This window comes from Lethenteron reissneri, chromosome 32 (assembly GCF_015708825.2).
Source record: "Lethenteron reissneri isolate LAM-NWPU_2019-01 chromosome 32, ASM1570882v1, whole genome shotgun sequence".
NCBI classification, from domain to species: domain Eukaryota; kingdom Metazoa; phylum Chordata; class Hyperoartia; order Petromyzontiformes; family Petromyzontidae; genus Lethenteron; species Lethenteron reissneri.
Window position 1 is genome coordinate 6,311,366 of NC_083810.1, and position 27,664 is coordinate 6,339,029.

Genomic DNA, 27,664 nt, shown 5'->3' on the forward strand with positions numbered 1-27,664 from the left:
ATGAATGAATGAACGGGGCTGAGAAGCGCACACAACAACACCGCGGGCAGAGGACGCCTCCTGGGGCACGCGGCGAAGCGGGGCGACCGCCCCGGGCCCTTCGCTTGCCCCCCCACCCCCCGCCCGGCCGCCACGGCCCTGCGTCGACGTCACGGTGTCAGACGTGATACTTCTGGTTTAGTTTGAAGACGTCGGGGGGGGGGGGGGGCCCCATACGATGAGGTAGGGGGGGGCATACGATGGGGGGGGGGGGGGCATACGATGACTTGCTCTGGGTTCCCGCACCCCCCACTATGAACGGCCCAGCACATGAGGAGGGAAATCCTCCTCATCCACGTGCAGAATACGACACGTGATCTTTCATAGGGGAGTTCCAGACTGTAAGGGCAGCAGCGGAGAAGGAGCGACCTCTCACCGAGCAACACTTACTGCTGCGAGTAGTGAGAGGAGAGTTAGGTGGTGTGTGAGATTCGAGATGTAGGAGAGTGCGTGGAGGGGGATGTAGTGGGATGAGAGTTAGGGGGTGTGTGAGATTCGAGATGTAGGAGAGTGCGTGGAGGGGCATGTAGTGGGATGAGAGTTAGGGGGTGTGTGAGATTCGAGATGTAGGAGAGTGCGTGGAGGGGCATGTAGTGGGATGAGAGTTAGGGGGTGTGTGAGATTCGAGATGTAGGAGAGTGCGTGGAGGGGCGTGTAGTGGGATGAGAGGGGCGAGGTGGGAGAGTACGTGGGAGGAGTGGTGGGACGGAGGCATTCAGAATTCGCTCGTGCACAGCTCCCTAAACTCCCAGTCCTCGCGGCCCACGACCACGCTCCGCCTTTCCGCGTCCACCAATTTACACCTCCGCATTCAAGTAGGAATCGACTTGTTGCGCGCTGCACGCGCCCGATGATTGTTAAACGCGTCCCACGTGACTCGCGTGACAAAGGCAAAATGACATCTCACCACATAAGGCAAAAAAACAACTCAAACTCCTGCCACGAATATTTTTTCAGTCACTTTACTCCCATCACAAAAAAATACATCCGTGGTAGACAGATCTAACACACAGCCACTGCATAGATTTATTCACATCGGTCGCTGGGGCCTGGCTTCACCAAATGTCCACCACGACCCGCTTGCCGGTCTCTCCGTGTTCGTGCGAGTGACCGCCAGGTCCATTGCCGGAAATCTGCGAGGCGCGGGGCTCACCGAACCCTGTAGCGACAACAGTCTTTGTTTTCACAACAGTTCGGCCCGGATAATACCCCATGCATGGCGTAAGGTGGGGGGATGTGAGTAGTGTAACGAGCTCGGGCAAACGCAACGGATAGCATCTCTAAAAGTCAACCAGCTGGCATGCATCGTCGGTGGATCGTCAGCTACGTGGACGCGAGACGGGGGGGGGGTCACCTTGAGACAGGGGCATCATCTTAGAGCCGGTGGTGTCGCCATGACCTTAGCGGTGTCTGTTCACGCCGAGACCGTGACACGGGGCAAGGTTGAGGTGGTGTGGGCACGCACGCACACACACAAATACAAAGACTCAACAGACTTTTGGGCTAAGTGCCGTTAGCGAGCGCCTATGACAGTCGGCGCAGCACACGAAGGGGTGGCCGGCCAACACCACGCCCGGCCGCCTTTGTCTCCCGAGTGGCGATGTTTACACACCGCACCAGGTACTCATTTGATGCCGAGTCGACCTAGGGGAGGCCCAGAACCGGTTCAGATAATCGTCACCGGTGTTGGCCTTGAGCGGGGATCGAACTCGGGTCGCCGGGTTGGTAGTGCAGCGCGCACACATCCACCCACGTGCCCTACCGCATCGCGAGTCCAGGCTATGGGAGAGGGGATTGGTTGCGGCTGTGGTGTCATGCTCAGCAACACTGGGGAGGAGCTGCAATCCCAAAGGTCGCCGCTTTGATTCGATCTCCCGGTGAGGCAGCTGAAATGGCGAAGTGAACCCATAGAAAAAATCTCCCCCGCCTCTGCCCATGAATGTGAGTATATGCACAGACACACGTTAATGTCCGTGGAGGGTTGTTATTATTATTATTATCATCAAAAGGTGCTATCTGATGTCAAATAAACATTGCAGATGCCATCACATCACGCGTAAGCGCATGCCACTGCACGCTCATGTCAGCGCCAAATATACCGCGACTCAAAACTTAGCAGTAACTAAAAATAATATAGTAACCCTTTACACGCTTCGGAAAACGTCAGCGCCCGCCTGCATTCAGCACACACACACACGTGATTTTCGTTGTCGCAAAACCGGTTTCCAGGCAAAAAGAGACGCTAGCTTATCGGGATTTCAGCAGAGCTTATTTCGCTGGACAGGTCAACCCACGTACACCCCACGCCTGCCTTCTCTTGGCCAGCAGCCTCACAGCAGGTGACGTTTACGATGCCAGAGCCACAGGTAACTCTTTGCCTACATTTGCCACTGCACATGCGAGCCGTGCCACGGGCAGCCCGGTGCGGCTCGCGAAGCCCCGGTGGCCGTTTTTCCACTGCAGAAACCGAGCCGTGCACGCCGACGTCACAAGCACCAAACGAGTGGGGGACGCGCGTAGGCGCCGCGCCCTTGCGGCGGCGCTGATGTCGCAGACACTGAATGCATGAGAACTTCCACTCCTGGTCCCGTCAGGCTCAAGAACCAGATTCAGATGTCTTGTGACAACCACCGTTGATTTTGGCTCGGCTCGGCAGCGAATAGCCAGTGGAAAACCACCCCTTACCGTGACGGCCCCGTCCTGGGTCGGCTGTGGCCAGTGGAAAAAGAGGCAAGGTGCACGTGCGACGCTGGCCCAAACTTTCCCAGCTCTGCTCTGCACTCTCTCCGGTGCTGTACAATCGGCACTAATGTATAGGACGTATTTACAACTATGCGTCACTACGTGTCACATACTCGGTATATAGCCCTAGTAAATAAACTTAACAATGAACGATTAAAAAAAAATTGTATATTTATATATCTTATATATCCGGACACGAATCCACCACATCGTTCGATCGCGTGCGTTAATTGGCCCTCCAGTGAAGGACGATTATAATTAGTGAGCGTACACACGTGTCTATAGCGGTGGCGTTTGCGACGAACGACAATGCTACACACGTGGGTCGTGCGTGAGCGCGTCTTGCTGGGCCGCACGCACGCACGCACTACTCCGTTAATACTGCACGGGTATTTATAGACAAACGTATAAAACGCAAATGCAGGCAGCTTCAGCAGTCGGTCTCCCGCAAGAAACGTGGTTGCGTCGGTTCGTCCCCGAAAGGGGCCGATCAAGGTAGCGTTATAAACGCGCGCGTCTCTTTGCGGCGAACACGTTTTGTTTTGGGCAAGACGTCCCCCCCCGGGATTCGATTTGCTCATCGCAGGCGGAGCAGAGGGACGCGTTCCCGCTGGCGAGTCCGACACGCTTGATAGCGGAATTCTAGAAGCACCAAAAATATGACAGAAAAAAACATAGCCACGCGTAGTAACCGCTCCCTGCACGTTCAAGTTGACAGTTTCGTAAGACTCACACGCGACACGAGTGATTATTGCTGATATAGAAGTGACGACGTTTAAAATCAGTCGTTTTGATTTTTACAGCGGCGCAAAAAACTTGCTTTGACGACGCCGACCGATCGGAAACGCTCTGCTTGGGCAGGTGCACGCGTGTAAACAGAAGTGCTGACGGCCGATTTGGCGGCGGCGGGCTGGAGGAGGGCGCCGACGCCGTGGCCCGTCGTGGTGCCGTGCTCGGCCTGGAAAACCAACGGCGGTGGTGGCGGCAGGGTGAGAGCGGCGGCGGTAGTGATTTAAAAATGGGGGGCGGTTACGGTCAAAGGAGGGAATAGGCCCGAGAGGAGATCCACGGCGTAGGCCGCACCGTCACGAGGTCGTCTCGTGTGCGGCCGCTCGGCGGACCGCCACGCCGCAGGACCGCGAGAGACGGCGGCGGTGGCAGGATTGCGGAGTCCTTCATCCAGCAGTGGATTGACCACGGCCGATGTATGACGATGTCGGAGATGGGTATAAACACACGGCGGCGTGCTGCCGCGCGGTGGTCACAACGCTCTCAGCCGAGCCATGAGGGCATCCGCGTCCCTGTCCTCCGCGCCACCGCCTCCACCGTGCCCCCTCGGTCGCCCGCCCGGCGCCTTCCTCCGCTCCTCCGTGACGCCGTTGTTCCCCGGCTCGTCGAAGTTGAGCTCTTTGGCCGCGTGGGGTCGTGAGGAGGAGGAGGCTGCTGCGGCCATGGTGACGTTGTGTCGCGAGCGTGAGCGTTCCAGCGGGGCACGCTTGCTCTCTGCACACGGATTAATGCACACACACGCAGGGACGCACACACGCATGCAGGCGCGCACACACGCACACACGCACAGTCCCACGAGTTTGTTTGCCGCGTCGGAGGGCAGCTGGGACGATTCGTCCGTCAGGTCGACGGATCGACCGAACGTTGAAATCGACTCCTTGTTTTAGGCCCATCATTCAGGCCACTTGTAAACCGGGGAACCCCCTTACAAGCCCAAGACGCCATCAATTCAGCAAGCCCCGCCCACTAATTTCCCATGCAGCGGCACACGGGGCAATACAGGTGAGACTTTTTTTACATCTTGTATTATTCGATTACATTAGTGGAGTATTCACACCGACAATCAGTGGAATGATGGGATAATTTAAATTAATCGGATATCCTAGCTCAACGCTGCAGCGCCCACACGTGCTGCAGCGCCGTGTCGTCAAGCTGCTGCTAGATGATGGCCGCCCCACGGCACGCAGACTGTGGGCGTTGTGTGACCGACCGTACTTCATCACGATGCTCAGTGCGGCTTGGTGAAGCTGAGGAGCGCAGATGCAGGACATCGATTGCTCCGCCACTGAGAGCGGGACGGAGATCGGAGCAAGCGAGACATCGACCACTCCGCCACGGAGAGCGGGACAGTGATCGGAGCGAGCGAGACACCGACCGCTCCGACACGGAGAGCGGAACGGAGATCGGAGCGAGCGAGACATCGACCGCTCTGCCACGGAGAGCGGGACGGAGATCGGAGCGAGCGAGACATCGACCGCTCCGCCACGGAGAGCGGGACGGAGATCGGAGCGAGCGAGACATCGACCGCTCCGACACGGAGAGCGGGACGGAGATCGGAGCGAGCGAGACATCGACCGCTCCGACACGGAGAGCGGGACGGAGATCGGAGCGAGCGAGACATCGACCGCTCCGACACGGAGAGCGGGACGGAGATCGGAGCGAGCGAGACATCGACCGCTCCGACACGGAGAGCGGGACGGAGATCGGAGCCAGCTAGAAATCGACCGCTCCGACACTGAGAGCGGGATGGAGATCGGAGCGAGCGAGACATCAACCGCTCCGACACTGAGAGCGGAACGGAGATCGGAGCGAGCGAGACATCGACCCGCTCCGACACGGAGAGCAGGACGGAGATCGGAGCGAGCGAGACATCGACCGCTCCGACACTGAGAGCGGGACGGAGATCGGAGCGAGCGAGACATCGACCGCTCCGACACGGAGAGCGGGACGGAGATCGGAGCGAGCGAGACATCAACCGCTCTGATACTGAGAGCGGAACGGAGATCGGAGCGAGCGAGACATCGACCGCTCCGACACTGAGAGCGGGACGGAGATCGGAGCGAGCGAGACATCAACCGCTCCGACACTGAGAGCGGAACGGAGATCGGAGCGAGCGAGACATCGACCGCTCCGCCATGGAGAGCGGAACGGAGAATGAACGACGCTCGGTGGAGTAACCTGCGTTGCTCGCGACGTGCGGGTGTCTTGCAACCGAAAACGCCTCTGTGCTAACGGATCACTCCAAACGGAAAAAAAAATGATTCACAAACGCATGGCCACAAAGCAATCACACACAGAATCCAACATGGAGAGGCAGCAGCGGCAGCAGCTGGCGGCAACGAAGAGCGATCAAAACGAGCCGTGCACACAGCAAATCATGAAAGCGCAACGCACATAGCAATGTTACACGTTCCTTCTCCGACACGGAATCATTCTCGCCAAGGCATGCACGACACAAAGCACGCGGCTAAAGCAAACGGACAGAAACCAAGCGAACGTTCAAAATGGTCAACCAAACCAAGCGCCGGGTAGGGGTGGATTTACCAGACGTCCACAGGCAGCGAGTGGCAGGAATGGGCACCTGGGGCGAGTGACATGGACCCATCAGACCGAGCACACAACGCACACAAATGATTTGTCAGGAATAATAAAATAAACCGTCGAGCGTCGATTCGTTAAAAGAGCCCACGGCGGCGCAGAAAACCAAAAGCCATTCCCGGATCGTGTTGTTCCGGTCACGCAGTGACGTGGGGGGAGGGGGGGCTTGGGGGGGGGAGGTGTTATAATCAAACTCACACATTTCCATTTCCAAACAGCGGCCATCAGATTTCCAACAATGCTATCGCTTTAAGCGGTAAGTCTGCAGAACATTTCAAACCTTTTTTACTGCATTATGTCCATTTTCAAAGATCATCACGTGGTCTATTTAAAATGTTTGGCAGACACCAAAGGTGGATGCTTCTTTTGTTCCTCTGAAAATGGGTTATGCCGTAGAAGAGTTCAAAAACAGATCTGCAGACGACCCCTTGAATCGGTAGCGTGGGCTCAAATGGTTAGGGTTAGTGTGAGCAGCAGCAGCAGCATCGAAATCCAGAAGCCCTGTCACAAAGAAGCAGCATTCAATGCCCAGATTAGCGTTTCCAGAGTTTCTTATAATACCCCTTTTCCACTGGCGCATCTGAGCCGGGCCACCGCATGGGGGGGGGGGGGGGGGGGGGCACGGTAGGGGTGGATTTCCACTGGCTATTTGCCGTGCCGAGCCAGAACCAAACCGCAGAATTCGCTGGCCTCGGAAGACACCTGATTCTGTGAATCTGGCTCGGTGGCAGGCTGGGCCTGGGTCGGGTCTCTTTGACGCGTTCGTTGCGTGCGACGGCGTACACAGTTTCACCGCGTCGTCTATCAGTATGCTCAACTTCCTTTACACGGTACGTAGCCAACCGAGTTAATCCGAGGTGTGGAATGCGTCGCAACTCGTCAATCGTGCGTAATTACAGCGGCACGGCTCGGATCCTGCAGTGCTGGCTTGGCACGGTTACGGCGTGGCTCAGTTGTTCAGTGGAAAAGAGATAAATATTGTGGGAACAAAAAGCGTAGTTGGTAAGTTTTTTCAAAAATCATGCTGCTCGAGTCGCAGGACGAGCGCAAAGGGAGACGGCGGAAAAGCTGCGGGCAAGCCGGATCTCCTCGAGCGCAGAGACATGGCAGAGCGGGGACTCCCGTTGCATTGTTTGTTGTTTTTACCGAGTGTTCCAAACCTATCGATGGATCGCCGGGCCTGGCCAGGCAGGTTCACACACTCCTCTGTTAAAACACAATCAAAACACAAGCATAGGAAAATCACACACACACACGTGGACATTCGTCGCTGAAAACGTTAGTGTCTCCCCTCCCCCCCTCCTGTGAAAACAAAATAGATGTTTACACAGAGACTGGTTCGCAATTAACCGCTGCATTGGCAGTTGCGCATAAGCGCAATTAGCAACAACAAAAACTCACATTCATCAATAATTCTGTGGCTTTCAAAGATCAAATAAATAACAGGTGACATTTTGAGCAATGTCTCTTCTCCTTGTTGTGCTGTGAGGAAGGACCATTGCCTAAAATAAAATTTCGCCTATTTCATATACAATAGACTCTCGATTAACCGCGCTCCTGAGATTTTGACACGAATGAATAACTCATGGATTTTCCCTTAAGCCCAAATTAATAATCTAAAAACAGTTGAACATTTTATTCTTCGAAACGACTATTTACAAGTCACGTGCTTAATCCGAACAAATATGCGTGTGTTGATCGGAAATCCACGTTAATCGTCTCTACAGCAGCGGGCGACCGATTTTTCTGCGCGGGAGCAGGAAAGTGTTATCACTGAGCATGCACATCGGTCGGTCGGTTGATCGTTAGGATTCGTTCTAAATCGAAAGAGTAGTAGTCGAAATCGTCAGTTGTGCTTCATTTTTAGTGATTTATCCGATAATTTATTTCGTGAGTTTTAATTTACGAAACTTTACTCCAAATTTTGGTTTTATTCATTAACAAACTCAATTTTCTTAACCTAAACATAAATTATACCAATACGAGTGGTTTTCGGCATAAAGCTCCGCGGAAAATGGATATTTATGGATTATTCGCGTTTTTATTTATCCGCGGCCGTCCTCCCCGTCATTAGCACGGACAATCGAGAGTCCACTGGATATCTTTTGGTTTCCAATGAGTGTGTTTTAAAAATGAATTCCATTCTTCCGTATGGCAGCAATATGTTCAGGTGCTCGGTGCCAAGATCGAGGTCTGCTGGCCACGACGAGAGAGGGCTTCAAGAGGGAGTTCGTCTAGTTTTGCTGTTCCTCCATTGAAGGAGGACAAACTACAGTGGTTCACTGTGTCCGTCTTTGGTGTGGGTTGCCTGGCCACAGTCGCACCACTGCGGCTCATCTTTAATTCTACATTCGTGAAGGAGATGTGCACGTCAGCCTGCTGATGTTCTGATGCGCTTGATGGTCACACCATCAATAGGTGCTGTTTATGCAAGAAAAGCACCTTTGGGAAATGTATTGGAGAGCAGAAAATTAATTGACGTGGCTTTGTCAACCAATCCCGTGCCGGATCAATGTCCGCAAAAGGTGAAGGTTGCCGACGCTACGCTGATCGCGGGCGGGAGGGGGTCGTCCCACCACGCAGGTGAGGACGGGTTGGTGAAGGGACATCACTCACCACTGATGTTAACCATGGCCAGGAACTGAACTCGGGTTTACCAGGTTCACACCACTGAACCCCCCCCCCCACCACCAAAAAAAACGATACCGCATATACAACAATCTATCCCACTTGAGATGAGGACGTGGTCACATTCTTTAGAAGATGCATTTCAGATGCCCTGGACAAGGAGGAGAATTCACACTATGGGGACCTCATTTGCCAGTAAAAATATGATAATTGGTTCTTTACCCTTCCATCTGGCAACAAAACTGACACCTTTTTGCAAGGAGTCATGTTTGCATAGACCGCAATACCTGCAGTCATAATACAAACAAAAGAACATAACTCTGATAATGTGCACTGTCCTTGAAGTTGATTGGTCCACACCCGAGACAGCTTTCCTTCGAGCCTAGTCTCATATGGGTTGGACCAGATGACGCCAAAAGGCGCACAACTCAAGGACAATGCACCATCAGAGTATGAGAGCTCGGGGCAAGCATCTACACTATGGGGACCTCATTTGCCAGTAAAAATATGATAATTGGTTCTTTACCCTTCCATCTGGCAACAAAACTGACACCTTTTTGCAAGGAGTCATGTTTGCATAGACCGCAATACCTGCAGTCATAATACAAACAAAAGAACATAACTCTGATAATGTGCACTGTCCTTGAAGTTGATTGGTCCACACCCGAGACAGCTTTCCTTCGAGCCTAGTCTCATATGGGTTGGACCAGATGACGCCAAAAGGCGCACAACTCAAGGACAATGCACCATCAGAGTATGAGAGCTCGGGGCAAGCATCTACACTATGGGGACCTCATTTGCCAGTAAAAATATGATAATTGGTTCTTTACCCTTCCATCTGGCAACAAAACTGACACCTTTTTGCAAGGAGTCATGTTTGCATAGACCGCAATACCTGCAGTCATAATACAAACAAAAGAACATAACTCTGATAATGTGCACTGTCCTTGAAGTTGATTGGTCCACACCCGAGACAGCTTTCCTTCGAGCCTAGTCTCATATGGGTTGGACCAGATGACGCCAAAAGGCGCACAACTCAAGGACAATGCACCATCAGAGTATGAGAGCTCGGGGCAAGCATCTACACTATGGGGACCTCATTTGCCAGTAAAAATATGATAATTGGTTCTTTACCCTTCCATCTGGCAACAAAACTGACACCTTTTTGCAAGGAGTCATGTTTGCATAGACCGCAATACCTGCAGTCATAATACAAACAAAAGAACATAACTCTGATAATGTGCACTGTCCTTGAAGTTGATTGGTCCACACCCGAGACAGCTTTCCTTCGAGCCTAGTCTCATATGGGTTGGACCAGATGACGCCAAAAGGCGCACAACTCAAGGACAATGCACCATCAGAGTATGAGAGCTCGGGGCAAGCATCTACACTATGGGGACCTCATTTGCCAGTAAAAATATGATAATTGGTTCTTTACCCTTCCATCTGGCAACAAAACTGACACCTTTTTGCAAGGAGTCATGTTTGCATAGACCGCAATACCTGCAGTCATAATACAAACAAAAGAACATAACTCTGATAATGTGCACTGTCCTTGAAGTTGATTGGTCCACACCCGAGACAGCTTTCCTTCGAGCCTAGTCTCATATGGGTTGGACCAGATGACGCCAAAAGGCGCACAACTCAAGGACAATGCACCATCAGAGTATGAGAGCTCGGGGCAAGCATCTACACTATGGGGACCTCATTTGCCAGTAAAAATATGATAATTGGTTCTTTACCCTTCCATCTGGCAACAAAACTGACACCTTTTTGCAAGGAGTCATGTTTGCATAGACCGCAATACCTGCAGTCATAATACAAACAAAAGAACATAACTCTGATAATGTGCACTGTCCTTGAAGTTGATTGGTCCACACCCGAGACAGCTTTCCTTCGAGCCTAGTCTCATATGGGTTGGACCAGATGACGCCAAAAGGCGCACAACTCAAGGACAATGCACCATCAGAGTATGAGAGCTCGGGGCAAGCATCTACACTATGGGGACCTCATTTGCCAGTAAAAATATGATAATTGGTTCTTTACCCTTCCATCTGGCAACAAAACTGACACCTTTTTGCAAGGAGTCATGTTTGCATAGACCGCAATACCTGCAGTCATAATACAAACAAAAGAACATAACTCTGATAATGTGCACTGTCCTTGAAGTTGATTGGTCCACACCCGAGACAGCTTTCCTTCGAGCCTAGTCTCATATGGGTTGGACCAGATGACGCCAAAAGGCGCACAACTCAAGGACAATGCACCATCAGAGTATGAGAGCTCGGGGCAAGCATCTACACTATGGGGACCTCATTTGCCAGTAAAAATATGATAATTGGTTCTTTACCCTTCCATCTGGCAACAAAACTGACACCTTTTTGCAAGGAGTCATGTTTGCATAGACCGCAATACCTGCAGTCATAATACAAACAAAAGAACATAACTCTGATAATGTGCACTGTCCTTGAAGTTGATTGGTCCACACCCGAGACAGCTTTCCTTCGAGCCTAGTCTCATATGGGTTGGACCAGATGACGCCAAAAGGCGCACAACTCAAGGACAATGCACCATCAGAGTATGAGAGCTCGGGGCAAGCATCTACACTATTGCGGTCTATGCAAACATGACTCCTTGCAAAAAGGTGTCAGTTTTGTTGCCAGATGGAAGGGTAAAGAACCAATTATCATATTTTTACTGGCAAATGAGGTCCCCATAGTGTAGATGCTTGCCCCGAGCTCTCATACTCTGATGGTGCATTGTCCTTGAGTTGTGCGCCTTTTGGCGTCATCTGGTCCAACCCATATGAGACTAGGCTCGAAGGAAAGCTGTCTCGGGTGTGGACCAATCAACTTCAAGGACAGTGCACATTATCAGAGTTATGTTCTTTTGTTTGTATTATGACTGCAGGTATTGCGGTCTATGCAAACATGACTCCTTGCAAAAAGGTGTCAGTTTTGTTGCCAGATGGAAGGGTAAAGAACCAATTATCATATTTTTACTGGCAAATGAGGTCCCCATAGTGTAGATGCTTGCCCCGAGCTCTCATACTCTGATGGTGCATTGTCCTTGAGTTGTGCGCCTTTTGGCGTCATCTGGTCCAACCCATATGAGACTAGGCTCGAAGGAAAGCTGTCTCGGGTGTGGACCAATCAACTTCAAGGACAGTGCACATTATCAGAGTTATGTTCTTTTGTTTGTATTATGACTGCAGGTATTGCGGTCTATGCAAACATGACTCCTTGCAAAAAGGTGTCAGTTTTGTTGCCAGATGGAAGGGTAAAGAACCAATTATCATATTTTTACTGGCAAATGAGGTCCCCATAGTGTAGATGCTTGCCCCGAGCTCTCATACTCTGATGGTGCATTGTCCTTGAGTTGTGCGCCTTTTGGCGTCATCTGGTCCAACCCATATGAGACTAGGCTCGAAGGAAAGCTGTCTCGGGTGTGGACCAATCAACTTCAAGGACAGTGCACATTATCAGAGTTATGTTCTTTTGTTTGTATTATGACTGCAGGTATTGCGGTCTATGCAAACATGACTCCTTGCAAAAAGGTGTCAGTTTTGTTGCCAGATGGAAGGGTAAAGAACCAATTATCATATTTTTACTGGCAAATGAGGTCCCCATAGTGTAGATGCTTGCCCCGAGCTCTCATACTCTGATGGTGCATTGTCCTTGAGTTGTGCGCCTTTTGGCGTCATCTGGTCCAACCCATATGAGACTAGGCTCGAAGGAAAGCTGTCTCGGGTGTGGACCAATCAACTTCAAGGACAGTGCACATTATCAGAGTTATGTTCTTTTGTTTGTATTATGACTGCAGGTATTGCGGTCTATGCAAACATGACTCCTTGCAAAAAGGTGTCAGTTTTGTTGCCAGATGGAAGGGTAAAGAACCAATTATCATATTTTTACTGGCAAATGAGGTCCCCATAGTGTAGATGCTTGCCCCGAGCTCTCATACTCTGATGGTGCATTGTCCTTGAGTTGTGCGCCTTTTGGCGTCATCTGGTCCAACCCATATGAGACTAGGCTCGAAGGAAAGCTGTCTCGGGTGTGGACCAATCAACTTCAAGGACAGTGCACATTATCAGAGTTATGTTCTTTTGTTTGTATTATGACTGCAGGTATTGCGGTCTATGCAAACATGACTCCTTGCAAAAAGGTGTCAGTTTTGTTGCCAGATGGAAGGGTAAAGAACCAATTATCAAGGAGGAGAATTGTACGTTTTTGGATTTGTGCAAGCGTCGTCGTTATTTCCCCGATTCGTAACCGGACACCCTGCGGTGGGCCGAGGGAAGACATCGCCTCGAGTCTCACAGCGTATGTGAACAAGCACCGCAAACACCAGGCGTGTAGACAACGCGATAAGGTGACGTGCAAACACCTGTGGCTGCAATGTGCGTGCACACAAGTGATTGGGCAGGAGTGTGTGTATAAGTGACTGTGCGCACATCTCAGTGTGTGCATGTGCACATTGCAACATGTGTGTCTTGTGTATGCAGACAGGTGAGTGTCTGTGTGAACAGGTGAGCATGTGTGCGTGCGTACAAGCGAGCGTGCACACATACAGGAGTCAGGTGAGCGTGTGCGTGAGTGCGTGAGTGCGTGCGTTACCTGCGGCTCTGGGCGTTCGTTTCCTGCGCTCCCTGAAGGCCGCGCCCGACTGCAGGGCTTCGAGCAGCGAGTCCATGACTCCCGTCTCATCCCCTTCTGCCGGGACCACACACGTGACCGCAGCCACCAGATCCCCACACACACGAACATACATTCACGCAACCGCATGCGCACGCACACAGCTCAACACAACAGCCGTTTCCTCGTTAGTACGCTCGCGTTCCACCGCTTGCGAAAGCAAACGTGCGACGCTATTACTCGGGACAAAAACAAACCGCAACGTGAAAACAAACCTGAAGCTAAATACCAGAGCGTTATTTGTCCGCATTTCTCTCTCGGTTGCTGTCTGTAAACACCAGTCACCGACACGACTAAAGAAGACCCGGTACAATTTAGCTATTGAGTTTGTTATTTGTGCTCGAGTGAAACTGCTGCAGGTTGATTGTGTTTGTTGTTCTATGACAAGGCTGGAAACTCTGGCGCACGCGGGAGCAGCATCCGTGGGCGCGAGTGGAGAGAATGTGAATTGGGACTGAGAGAGAAAGGCAATGAGGGGAGCGGTCAGAGCAGGGTCGGGCGGAGAGAGCTCCGATTGCAGCAAGTTGAGTTTATTTTGTCCATCGAGGCGAGAGCTCAAGAGACCGGTTTGCAAACAGCTCACGGGAAAGGTTAAAGGCAAGAGGACCACAATGCACTTCTTCGGGAACTAGTGATGGTTTTTGTAGAATGCACAGAGGCTGTGTGGTTTTTAAAAATAAAATGTTGGGGATTGTTTTAAACTTAGGGCCTTTACAGTGCAGAGCTAAACTTAGGTCTGCACTGTTATTCTGTTATGATGGGTTTTATCATCATTCACATATGTTTTTATGAACAGTCTCATTTGCAAGTTATCTGCGTCACAAAATGACAAATGCAAAAAAAAAGTGAAGCAATAATGCAACTAGAAATCAGAGCCAAGACAACAGTGCTACGCGTGCGACAGAAAATAATGCATCAACATGAATTGACGCGAAATTATAATTTCCCTGTCGCGCAAGCCAGCTCAGGCAGATGACAATTATACTGATTAGAGCGCACACTTACAAAATTAAGTTACAGAAACATTAAACAGATTAGGGCGAGTATTGTACCGAGGTGTAAACAGACAAGGAACTATACGTCAAATGCAACTCAAGACATTTCCAGTACTGGTGGAAGATTTAAGGGAAGAGGAGGAGGTAAGTCTGACTGGAACATTTCAGGGAGTGCAGGAGATGTGGATTGGGCAATCTGTCAGGGCGGGAGGCTTTGCCGAGGGAAGCTCTTCGGATCTACGATGGGGAAGAAGGGATGGAGTTAGAAGGATGAAGCTGCTGCTCGACACTTTGAAGAAAGGGGGGTGTCTGTACGCGGCAAAGAAGACGACACCACAAGGCTGGAGCAGGGTTGGAGGGAACTTGAACCGCAAACATCACATTAGGCAGCTACGCCAAGAGAGAGGCGAGGGGAGAGAGAGCGAGAGAGAGAGATGGGCACTTATACGTTCATAGCGTGCCCTCGGAGAGCAGTACCGTGTCACACACTGCACGTTCGAGTTCTTTGAATCTGCACCCACCACCCCCCGCCCCGAGACACAGAACGATTATTGGAATCGTGAATTCGAGTTGTCGCTCGCAGCTGGGCGGGGGTTCGGCTTACCGACCAAAACAAACACGGGCACAGACAATTACCCTGAGCCGTGATTAAACGAGGAGAGTCGTCCCAACCCACGACGGCTGCGACGACGCTCCATTGTGCTCGGGGCGTGCCGTCAAGCGGGACGCGGCCTGCATCGATTTGCATACAGCTGCTCTGGCAGTTGACAGGTGGCAGATATGAAGTTTCACGGGGCTAGTGGAGTCGTCTCAACAACAACAACGACGACGACGACGACAACCTCTGGGCGGGAAATTTGAAACAAGACGACAACACTGGGTTCTATTTTAGTTGTTGGCTTACAAACTCGCGGTTTTGTTTGTGAGCTTATCAACTCATCAGACCTGCATGTGCTACCGGTCACACCTGCCCTCACAGTGCCCCGGGCATCTGATCGGCACGCAAAGCGGCTCAAAGCGACCAGGGAGGCACAATGACAATTGCGGTACGGCGTGGATGCTTATGGCATCTGCATGCAATTGCATCTCAAGTCGCGGTTCAGAAACCGTGTGCATATTTATTTAGTAGATCGAGAGAGACCTGATTCTATGCGTGAGTATTGGTCTTTCGGTGAGTATATTGGGTCTCTGTGCAAGTATTTAGGTCTGTGTGCGAGTCTGTTAGTCTTCATGTAAGTCTGGTGTACATCTTTATTTTAGAGAGAGACAAACATACAAACAGAAGAAGGCAGAGTAAAAAAAACAAGGATGGTCTTGAGCGATTGTTATTTAAACGTTTTGGCAGAATGAATAAATACATGTGAACGAGAACCACGGCAGTCACGACATTTTGCCAATCGCAACGATGCGACTATCTCGTGGACCCGATATCGTACGACGCATCGTAGTACCGCCACGTCGCGACGACCACACGCGGTCGGGTCGTGAGAGCCGGTTGCCCCGCGTGTGCCACCGCCGCGCTCCGGCGTAGGGGGCCACGCTAGACGCCCTCCGCCCCGCGCCGGCTAACGTTGGCGCGGCACGGCCGGGTCGGGCTAACCTGCGCGGTTGATGTCGGCCAGGTGCTTCCTGCGCTGCTGCTTCTCCTGCTTGTCGCGCTCGGCGCGCTCCTTGGCCAGCTTGGCCCGCCGCAATTTCTCCTCTGTCTCCCGGCGCTTCACGTTCTCCTTCACGGCTTGCTGATGAGCACGCAGGCGGACGGCACGGGGAGGGAGGAGGGACGACGGCGAAGGGAAGGAAACAAAAAAACGACGAGGTCATCAGCAGCAGTGGGGGCTTCATTTCTCACAGAGTATTTTTTTTCCCCCGGTCGTCGGTAGACGGGAGTATGCGGCACGTGATGAGCAGTAGCCGCGTACAACTGCATTGTGGGTCGTGCTGAGTTCAGAAATATTTCACGGGTTGCTGACCCGGACAAAACCGACTGGCATTGAATATCCTGGACAGTTGCGTACGACTCGCAAAACCAGCTGCGCGGTATGACGGACCAAGTGAGATGAGTTACGGCCGTTTCGCCAAAATGTGCATCATGCCAGCATCCCTCCTAGCTGTGACGTGCCCTGCCCACATCCGGTGGGGGTGGTGAGGGGGGCGGTGATGGCACTCACCAGGAACATGGTGCGGAAGCTGCTCACGTCCCCGAAGAATTCCTCGGCCGCCACCTTCTTGGGGTCAAAGACGAAGTACTCCCCCAGGCCGAGGAACTGCTTTTGCATGCTCTCATGCATGAGCGCCAGCGTGTCGTACGTCTCGCGTGAGGCGCGCGCAAAGCCGTGCATCACGAGCGCCGGTCAAGGAACGCAAACGCTCGCCCGATGAGGCCGACGTGTAAACGGCAGCGTTTATCTTTCTCACCAAATATTTCCCAGCACAGCAGTAGGTTTTATGTGGCTAGTAGCCACGGCCATAGACAGACGTTATATTGGATGCGGTGTCCTGGGCAGGTAAATGTTACGGGTCGCCGACTCAAGACAAACCGCTATCTCTCATGGCCATGAATCACATCACACATATGCCAGAAAAAAATTAACTAAAGGAAAATCTGAGAAGCTCTAAAACAGGTCACTCATCTCACGCAGCAATTACACGATAGCGCGGCTTGTGTGTACGTGTCTGTGTGTGTACGTGTCCGTGTGTGTACGTGTCTGTGTGTAGGGAGCGGTAGTGTAGCGGTTAGCGCGCTGTTCTATCGACCCAGGTTCGATTCCCGCTCACGGCCAACACCAGTGACGATTATCTGAACCGGTCCCGGGCCTCCCCTAGGCGGACTCAGCCTGAAATGAGTACCTGGTGCGATGTGTAAACATCCTCACTAGGGAGACAAAGGCGGCCGAGCGTGGTGTTTGCCACCCACCCCCTCGTGTGCTGTGCCGGTCTTCATAGGTGCTTGCTAACAACACTTGCCCCTACAGTCTGTTAGGGCTAAATGGGGGATCTTTTATCTTTGTGTGCTCTATGCAGGTCGTCTCGGCCTCAACTTTGCCACTGGGGTAACAAAGGTGGCCGGGCATGGTGCTATGCTGGCCTTCATAGGTATTTCTCGAACAGCTCTTGCCCCAACAGTCTGTTAAGGCTATAGATGGGATCTTTGTCTTTTGTCTTCAGCACGGGGCCACCAGTGAGAAGCGCAGGCGGTCCATCTGCCTGTCATCTCAGTTTATTAACCCATAACACCTGGGTCTGTCCCGTGACCTCCTGCCAGTGAGCATTCTAGACCTCACGTGGCCACAGAATGGACCTCGCCAGACACAAGCGCTGCGGTGACATCACCAACACTCAGTGACTGTTGCTGTTGTTGTTGTGATGCAAATAATTGTCCTTGTAAAAAAATGTCTCGCGTTGCTACGTTGAGATTATTCCAAAAACAAGGGCGAGCCAGCTGAGGCCGGCGTGGGTGCTGGGGCCATCCTGTTAGGAGGCACGCGGTGGGGGATGGGGGGGGGGCATCTTGACCTCACTTCTGTGGGAGCGGCGGTCCACGATCGCGTGGCCGGGACCGATGCAGCGATTAGCTGGGAGGAGGAACGCGAACAGCAAATTCCTGCCCGTGCCCGATAAGCGATGCCTAACGTCCCCAGTGATGAACCACGCAGCACAGATACGTAACGACTATTTTATGCTTAGTCCACCGCTTATGAGATTTGCTAAAATATTTCCGTAGAGTTTTTTTTTCTTCCCCCGAGTGTTTATTTTTAAAAGCGCAGATCGCAGATAGCATGAGTACAGTTAAGTAGAATCCGTAATTAACTACGCAATCGCCTGTGGATCACGCAACTGTGGTCAAATCCCCTTCTGATGGGTGTCGAGGAGGTGCCATGAGCTGTTTGCCAAGAGAATGCGGTACAGCAAACTGTGGACTAATCTCCACCTGCTTCCATCTGCTTGGAATCGAGCGTTGCCCCCTACCCCCCGCACGCGTGGATTTTGTTCCATCCTCCGGTTTCCTTCCGCCTGTAAACACTCATTCATTGGCTGAAAAAAGCCTTCATATATAGAGGACCGCAGAGCTTCGGGCAATCGTTGGCATTGGCTCACCGCATGGCTGCTGCCGTTCCCGCTCGTCTGAGATTCCTCCTCGCGCTTCTTGGTTGCTCACTCTCGGAGAGAGAGTGAGTGACCGACTGTGTGCGGTGCGCGTTACAATTCGAGTACAACTCCCATTATATTTTGGAGAAATGGAATTTGACAATGAAAGTGGAAAAGTGTGAAAAGAAGCGTGGAATGATGTACGCTTGTGCGTTACACTGAAGGTTACATATCGGAACGCGTGGATTTACAAGCGAACAGCGCAATATGTAGAGAAATAATATTGACTCTAAGAAGTGCGTGGGATTGGGCAAGACACGTCAGCGATAGATGGCCGGTGTTTGAGACTGGTGAATGACAGTCAAAGCGGGGAAACAAGTCCCAGATTACAACCACCACACCACGGCGGAGGAATAGCGACAGCATGGGGGGGGGGGGGGGGTGGAAGAAGGCCTTTATCTAGCAGCGGCTAGTCCATTGCTGCTGCTCGTGCTGCTGATCGCGACGATAATAATAGCGCACGGGGTACCGCGTCGGAATGCGACACGCGACGTGACTCGAGCTGAATGAATCAACGCCGCCGCGCCCAAGACGGGCGGGCGGGGGGGGGGCACCTTTGTGCGACCGACTTCCTGGACCAAAGGAAGGAAGACGCCAGGAAGCCTATCCTGACGCCACCGCTTCTGGCTGCTGTGCCTCTCTTGCTGGGGCCACGGGGATGGCGGGGGGCGTGCAGGTCGGAGGGGGGGGGGTCAGGACTGAGGATTGTGTCATTCCCCAGTGCCTCCACTTCAAGCGCCCCCCCCACCCCCCTGGGTTTGTTCTCCGGCCAAGGTGAGCGTGGTCGCGTCCTTGGCCCCCTCGGTGGCGTCACCTTTTGTTCGAATGGGAGCCGCGGCGAGCATTGTGGGAAGCGAGGTCGGTCGTTGAGAAGTCTATTTTACTTCTCTCGCTCTCCTTAAGATGCCGCCAGGTCTTGTAAAATTACGTTAACAAAAAGTAATATTGTCTTTTCTCGTAACCCGTTGTAGCCAGGGGCTTAATTTCTCACAGAATGTTTTCCCGGTTGCCGGTAGGCTGGAGTGGCATATGACCAACAGCCAAGGCCACAGCGAGCGGTAGACTGGATGTGGTGTTCCGGGGATTTAAACGCACGAGTCTCATGGGGGCTTCATTTATCAGTGAAAATGTTTTACGGGTCGCTGGTAAACTGCGGTTGCCAGCACGTGACCAGTAGTCGCCCAAAGCCGTGGAGCCGGGACGCATACCGGATGTGGTGTGCCGTGCGCGGTAATATTTTCTGCGCGACCGAGCCGAACAAGCCCGGTCGATGTCATCGACCGCCGTTTCCCACCGCGCTTTCTCCGCCGCCAAGGATATGGTCATCTTCTCGACAAACTTGTCGGTGTCGTCGTCGGTGGTGGAGAAGGCCTTGAGGTCTCCCTCCAGCTGCTGCACCTGCTTCTCCATCTGCTTGAGGCTCTTCTGCAGATTCTCGGCCGCCACTGCAGCACAAGGCGGACAGAGGGAGGGCCGTTTCAGCACGGGGAAACCCAACGAGCGGCGCCAAAACCCGAGAACGATCCGCGGTGCGTGAAAAACACGCCGCGTGCGATTCCTGCAAAATGCAAGACGTACAATTTCCGTAACGTTTAAACGGTTTCGCCAGCGCAGCGAAGCACGGCCAGACCATCTCCACGACCTGCACGGAGTGGGGAGGCGGTGGATTGAGGGCGCGTAGGAAAGCGAGCCTCCTCGTGTGTGGATTAAACAAGGTCACTCGAAGGGAGATGCACGGATTATTACACGTGAAGACTGTTAGAGATGGCTTGGGGAGGAATTCATCCAGCAGCGGATTGGTAATGGCTGGTGACGATGATGATGGCACAACACATTTGGTACTCTTATTATAATAATTATTTGTTCTACTTGTATATCCAGAAGAGCCACACTGATTGCAATGACTCTTTTTCAGGTGGGTCCTGCATTGCATGTTTATTTTAAAATTTTTAGGCCAAGTAATGAGTGTTTATTATACATGTTGGGAGGAAACAACCGGGGCACCCAGAGAAAACCCTCGCACGCAACGGGGCAAAGCTCAATTCCCGCCATACAGATGGAAACAGATGGGGATTCAACAGCACTGTGCTGTATTGCCTTTCCCTGGCGAGCCAAAGTACGGCACACCTCCTCGACTCCCACGTGAAGGGAGTCTCACAACATCTGTGGATGAGCCCACCAACTCTCACTGCTGCCTCCATAGCGCTGTACTGTTGGCAACATGCAGCACAGCCACTACTACCACCCGACTTTGTTGCAGTTTGATTCAAACAAATAAATCCGCGATGTGGTACCAGAAACAATGACGCTGGGCTCAACGTGGGCAACGGCCGATTTGTCAAGACTGATTTGTGACCCAAACAATAAAGGGCACATACATCATCAGCCGTGATCAATCCACTGCTGCGCAGATTCCCCCAAGCTACCGACATCTCTCACGACCCCCGCGACGGGACGATGCATCTGGCAACGACAACGGCACGCGGAGGACAGAGCCAGGCAGGGGGCCCCGTGACACCTCGACCGATCGTCGACGCCGCGGCCATGCTGCACCGTGGGGGGCCCTCACTGTTAAGTGGCCCACGGCCGTGGCCGGGCACGGAATGTGGCGATGTTCTGCTGACGTGCGCTGCGCAGGGGGAAGTCTGGGACAACGACTCCGGAAATCCTGAACAGAACCGGCTGATCCGGCACAATGAAAAGAGGACCGGGGAGCCCCTCCACTGTGGCCGAGGTGATGGGGGGGGGGGAGATGGGTGGAGGCGTTTAAAGTCAGCGCAGACAATGGCTTTGCTATGAATAAGCAACTGGGTGGAACGCCCTTGTGATCACAAAAAAAGAGTAATGCACTCTTGCATCAAACAATAGATAAATGCGGCATTTCGCCTACGATTGTTTGTTGATAGAATTTCCGTCGACTTCCCGAATAAATTCCATCCAATTTTTCAAACGTGTGGACGTGTAGCGAGCCTGTATAACAAGGGGGGTAAGGGAGGGTTGTACTGGAATAATGCGATAACCCACGAAAAGTTCCTTTGTCCGTAAAAGTTGTCGTTTGCTGATAGTATCGGGGGACGAAGTGAATAGTTAGGTTGGTTGTGTGGCCATCTGTGGGGCCAGAAGACAGAACATAATCCAAATAACACGTGTGTCAACGAAGCCAAGGTAAGTTTAACATCGGCATCATCAGCCATTCTCAATCTATGCTGGTTGAAGATCTCGCCCCAAGCCATCAACATCTCTCATGGACCTGGATTGTAGAAATTCCACCACGCTCCTGCAAACAAGCCGATGTCATCACTCCATCTCTGCATGGGGTGCATTCCCTTCTCTGGCTGCCACTCCCACATTAGTCTGGACCATTGGCCATCATCTCTTCTTGGGGCGCGAATCGTGGCAAGATGTTAACGACCTCGCCCGGTAAGCAGGTCGTGTGTTTGATCCCGATGTTGACTCCTGTATGTGTGGAGTTTGCATGTCTCTCTCCCCATGGTCGCATGGATTTTCCTCCGGGTCCTCTGTTTTTTTCCCTCCACATTTAGAATCAACAGTGCGTTTACAGTATTTGGCTGCTCTACATTTCGACACGATGAGCCACTTTGTTGAGCTATCATTTGTGATGGCAGGTGGCTTACTGAATAATAGCTACATAGCTCAGTGGGCCTTACCTTGTAAAATAAGAAATAACCTGCTGAAATTCTTTGCTTCTTTCGGTATAATTTTATTTTAATTTGATTTTGTTATTTTCTATCTACGTGACTTACCGAAAGAACCAAAGAATATGAATTCCTGCAGTCACGAAAGTTTAATCAATTTTTAACCTGCTTATGTTTTCTAATCCATATCTTCCTATTTCTGTCTCGCAGGCGTAATTCCAAGCGTGCATCGCTCCACGCTTCTTCTTTGCGCTATTTTCAGCAAAGATGTGTTTTATTCTCATGAATGACTGAGCGTCTGAACTCTGTCATAGCAGGTGGCACTCACTCATTGATCATACAGATGTGTCTCATCATAGAAATGATGATGAACCCAGAACACGTGGAGCTGCTACATCAAACGGTCGTTCTGCGTCATCTACCACTACGAACAGAAATGCTGAAAGAGGTGACGAAAGAAATATACATTTTTGTGATTTTTTTTTAACAACGTGTATGTGCATTTACCCAAAAAAGCATCACCAAGTCCAAATATTTTAACAGGAGGGTCTTGCCAAGTTATTTTCCAGTATGGGGCAATGATTTTACGTGTAACAGGTACATTTTCCACAGTGGGATGTGTTTTGGCCAATACCAGTTGCATTTTAACTAACAGAATAAAAACATGTATTTATACCTGAGAACCCATGGAAACCCATTCAGAACAGGGGGAGAGCATACAAACGCCACACACAAAGGACTCGAACTCAGTCCCCTTTTTGCGGCGAGGTACAAGCGTTAACCACGGTGCCACCGCACTGCTGCTGCTGCCCCAAAGCTCAAAATTATCATGAGAATAAATACATGAAGATCCAGAATCTCAGCGCGAGCTGTGCGGCGTGAACTCAGTCGCTCAGCGCGGGCCTCGGCACTCCACTTGGCACGGACGCAGGAAGTGACTCGCTCGCTGCTCGTTACCGTGGCTCTCAATGGGAGGAAATCACGAGCGGGGGGGGGGGGGGGCGGGGACTGCTGCACTACGCCGCACGGACCGCGTGCGGATTTGGAAACGAAAAGGACGATCTGCTGCCCTCTGCCAGGCCGGTAAAAGAGGACAAAAGCCACCCTCTCACCGCCCCCTCCTTTCTACACGAGTGTTTGTGTTGCAAACACCACGCGTGCGCGCGCATGGGAACTATGTGCGTGTGCTTCAATGAAGCGTGCGTTTCGTGGAGCGAAAACACTCCATCCAGAAAGCGGCAAGTCGTTTTAAAAACAAGGAAGAAGAATCGTGCACACGCACGAATTCTGTAGAGCTTCACCAACACGCGTTTGCCCTTGTATTTATTAGCAATACGGAAGCAGATGGGTAGCTGTCAGGGCAAAACGCGTTTGAATATTTGCAAACAGTCCTTTTTAGCATGGTGAGTTTGTGTCTCCAAGTTATGAGCGACCGCTTGATATATTTTGTTTGCAACAGGGTACGTTCCCAACAGCAACTAAGCTTTACACAAAAGTTTCATTCACATAGGGTTATTGTTTCCTCGAGTTATCGTGCGGCCACGTTAGTAAAAGCGCTGACACCCCCACAACGCGGCATGTTCTCAAGCCTCCCGAGTTATCACTTTCTCGTCTCCTCTTCCTAGCCACGCCCTGCGCTTCCTCTTGGCCAATGAGCACGCAATGTCATTTGCGGGGAGGGAGGAGCGTTTGACCCAGGACCGGCAAAAGCTCCTCGTAGATGGGGGTAGTGGGGGGGCTGGCAGTCCAGCTGTAGTGTAGGGGGCCACCATAACAGTGATGTATCGCTAAGGAGGAGAGTGAACGTGGGTGGTGCCACAGTGGCCCTGGGTTATCAGAGAACGCACGCACCCATGCATGAACGCACGCACGCACGCACCCACCTACGCACGCACCCATAAGACGCACGCACCCACCCACCCATGCACACACCCACCCACGCACCCACCCACCCAGCCACGCACCCACCCACGCACCCACCTTTGGAGGCCTTCTCAACGTGCGTGAGCTCCTCGGTGAAGCGCAGGACGTCCGGATGCTTCTCCTCACACATTTGCGCCAAGAAGTGCAGCAGAGTCAACTTCTGGTCGTTGGACTTGGTGTCCCTCAGCTGCGACGGCAAAGCAGGGGGCAACCGCCAGGACGATTTCATATGATCTTCTTGGTTCTTTCGGTAAAGTCACGTAGAATGGAAATTATAAAATAATAAAAATAAAACATAATAAAATAATTCTCATGACGTTTCGGCCACAACGCAAGCAGCCGTCCTCAGGGGAAAACAGGTCTGTCGAGAAGACAGAGTCTACGTGACTTTACCGAAAGCACCAAGAAGATGAATCCCTGCAGTCACGAAAGCTTTAAATCGAGATTTCATATGAGTTTGCCGAACGCTGCCAAACCAGTACCACCGTGTCCGTGCAAGGCTCTTGCCTACAACACCTGGCAACCCAGCATCGTTTTGTTATTGGGCCACTCTCTGTCGATGAGATATCATTCGAAACATCGCCGATTAGATTTATTTTGTTTTAAGACCGCAGTTTTGTTGACGAGTGCGTTGGGTTGTTTTTCGTTCGTTGTGCTTGTGCACCACTGCCAATGCAGCAGCAGCAGGAGCAGCATCGCCAAAGACCGATTTGTCTAACGCACAGAGCGATGCACTGCTCCGCGAGAGTTCCAAACATCTCGCTTCCCATCACAAAGAGCACGGCTGCATGACTGGAACCAATCACAACAACAACACACGCAACAAACTAAACCGTCAGTCATCGTCATCATTGTCGGTAATGCTCAGGCACGGCAAGTCGGCGCTCGCGAGCTTAGGCGGGCGCGGGCGGGCGGGCGGGCGGCCGGGCGGACCAACCTTGCACAGGAATCCCATCTGGAAGCCGAATGTCTGCGCGTTGCGCGAGCCGGCGTTCATGTAGTTCCCCATGAGCAGCACGAGCTCCAGCAGCTTGGAGAAGCTGTCGCTGCGGCGGATCTCCTCGCAGGCGGCGCTCACTGCCACGATGTCCGGCTTCAGGTTGGCCACCTGCTCGTCGAACTGCAGCCGGAAGAGGATTGCGTTGAGCCGGGGCCGTAGCCTCTTCACCGAGCTGATCTGCAAAAAGGAAAAGGAATGGGTGGGGGGGGCGACAGAGGTTTATACAAAATATTTGTTTTCTTTTACTGTCAGTTGTGATTCTTTTTTTAATTAGTGCAGTGAAATTTGTTTATACGGTCAGGAATAATGCCGGAGTGGCAGCCAAGAAAGGTACACGTTCGACGACCACCAAGAAGATGGAGTAAATAAATCGGCTCGTGCGCAGGTGGACTGTTGCATTGCAGGATGGTGGTGGCTTGGGGAGGCCTTCATCCAGTAGTGGATTGACCAAGGGCTGATGATGGTGACAATGAATTTTGTTTGGTTCTGCACTTACTTTTGCTAATATCCAGAAATGCGAAAGGAAAGCAAGTTGGTGTGACTGTGACGTGGCGAACGATACCCTCGGTGGTAGGGCGAGCTGACCACCTGGGTTTGAATCCAAGTTTCGGCCGCCTGTGTTTAAACCGGATTGTGAAGTGTAGCAAGTGGATGGTCACAAACCGGTCACCGAATGACTGCACGAAAAAAAAAGATCGCATTACATTTGGTTCTGCACGTACTCAATTTGACTATAATTCCAGCCTCGAGAATGAATAATATCAGTTTGACAGTCATGCGATGGTCATTCCTCTCTGTAGCGTGGCGGGTGGCAAAGTGCTTCCCTCTGCTGTGTAGATCAGAGGCCACTTAAATGGATTTAAGAAGTGGCTCTGTGATACTCGCTTACACGGATTGCACTGCTCTGTGAGGTTTCCGTATGGATGCTTCGTCTCGTGAAGTGACGCAATATCGATAGCACAATCGGGATGGATTGGGAACAAAAAAACAAGACTTATTTTTTTTTGTCCTGAATAACCGAAACAAACGCTTGACAAATGAAACGTTCTTTGCAAGTAGAAAGACCCTGGCACCACCGGCCAGCCTGCAGGTTCACAGCAGTGACACGCAACGTAAATACCGCTATCTCCGGCTGGATAACAATGTCAAATAACAATGTCCAGCACAACCTTTAAGCGTATGTTGTTTATCCGCCCCAACGCATTCCTAACGCGCGTCTACACTGACGCTGCGCAAGCGCGTACTGTGCGCGTCGAAGCCTGCGAGGAAAATAACAGACGTCCCAAACGCACAGTCGACACACGCGCGCTCGAAACGCGATCGTGTCGCCTGCCGCCATGGCAAGGAAGTGGGCTTGGGCATGGCGCGTCGCTGGAAGGCATTATTGCCGCGGGGTTCAGACCAATGCTTGGGTGGCGGCAGCCGAAGGAGAGATCCAGTGGCTCAGCGATTGAGCAACCTTGGCATGTGGGGTACTTACGACAACGCCGAACTGCTCCGGTTCGCACAAGTCCTCATACTCGTTCTTCAGGCTGGCCAGGGCACTGAGCTGTTCCGGTTCGGGCAGCTGATTAATCAGACTCTGCAGTGATTAAAAAGACACACAATTAGCGGAAGCCCCCACCCAACAAGCCCTCTGTTTAATCGCCCCTCTCAAAGGCATCCCCGATTTTGAGGGTCACCAGAGGCAGCGTGGAACTGACCCAACTTTGAAAAGACCTTCATTTAAAACTCAATCTCTCCTTATAGTAAAATAAGTCATTTACATCCTTCATGCAGCAATGAATTCATCGTGGCTGATGATGATGACCATGCCAATCCCATACAATACAATGGGATATACGCGGTGTCCAAAAGACGCCCGTGTCTCAACATGCTGTACAGAAACTACCCGAAGGCCTCCCCAAACCCCTGCGTCGGTCATCGGGATTCTTTGACCATACTTCACCACGCTGGTCAGTGCAGATTTGGTGAAAGGGGGAGCCCAGGACTGGTTCGGATATCACTCGCCACCGATGCCGGCCCTGGCGCCCCGGGGATTGAGTTGGGGTCGCTCGGGTAGCCGCTTTCGCGGCCACGGCCGCTTCGCCAAACTCGGCTGTTGTAGCAAAACGTAAACACGGCTACGGAGGGGCGCATTGTCCAGACTGGTGAATACACTGCGGAAGTGTTTGTGTAATTATTGTTTATTTGATTACAGCGCCTGGGGGCGATGTTATTTCACAGCTCCGTGTTTGTTGTGTTACACAGGCCCGAGAACAAAACAAAGCAAGTGGCGGGTGGCGAGTCTCACCAACGCTACGATTATTTTTCGTCTCATTTTTTTATGGTCGTTCACGTGTGAAAAGCGCACAAGGAAGCAATATATATGTGTGTGCGCGCGCTTGGAATTACAATGAGGAAAGGGAAACACGTGGATCAGAGAACGCACGCGGAATAATGACATCATCCAAA

At 51.9% G+C, this 27,664-nt stretch overlaps 1 protein-coding gene across 6 annotated transcripts in view; it reads right to left on the reverse strand.

Annotated features, from left to right (window-relative positions):
- Positions 1-991: 991 nt before the first annotated feature.
- LOC133349947 (protein diaphanous homolog 2-like) overlaps positions 992-27,664 on the reverse strand; it is a 92,205-nt gene continuing 65,532 nt past the window's right edge. For 3 of the 6 annotated variants that reach the window (XM_061563846.1, XM_061563844.1, XM_061563843.1), the window contains 9 exons: positions 26,691-26,792; positions 25,148-25,387; positions 24,268-24,397; positions 19,952-20,076; positions 16,654-16,818; positions 16,086-16,224; positions 13,413-13,508; positions 7,315-7,374; positions 992-4,284 (listed from right to left, as the gene is read on the reverse strand). In XM_061563846.1, the coding sequence (XP_061419830.1) occupies positions 4,043-4,284; positions 7,315-7,374; positions 13,413-13,508; positions 16,086-16,224; positions 16,654-16,818; positions 19,952-20,076; positions 24,268-24,397; positions 25,148-25,387; positions 26,691-26,792 (1,299 nt within the window). In that variant the 3' untranslated portion in view covers positions 992-4,042. Of the gene's footprint in view, positions 4,285-6,114; positions 6,152-7,314; positions 7,375-13,412; positions 13,509-16,085; positions 16,225-16,653; positions 16,819-19,951; positions 20,077-24,267; positions 24,398-25,147; positions 25,388-26,690; positions 26,793-27,664 lie in introns of all 6 variants that reach the window. The other 3 variants (XM_061563848.1, XM_061563849.1, XM_061563847.1) reach the window with 3 other exon arrangements.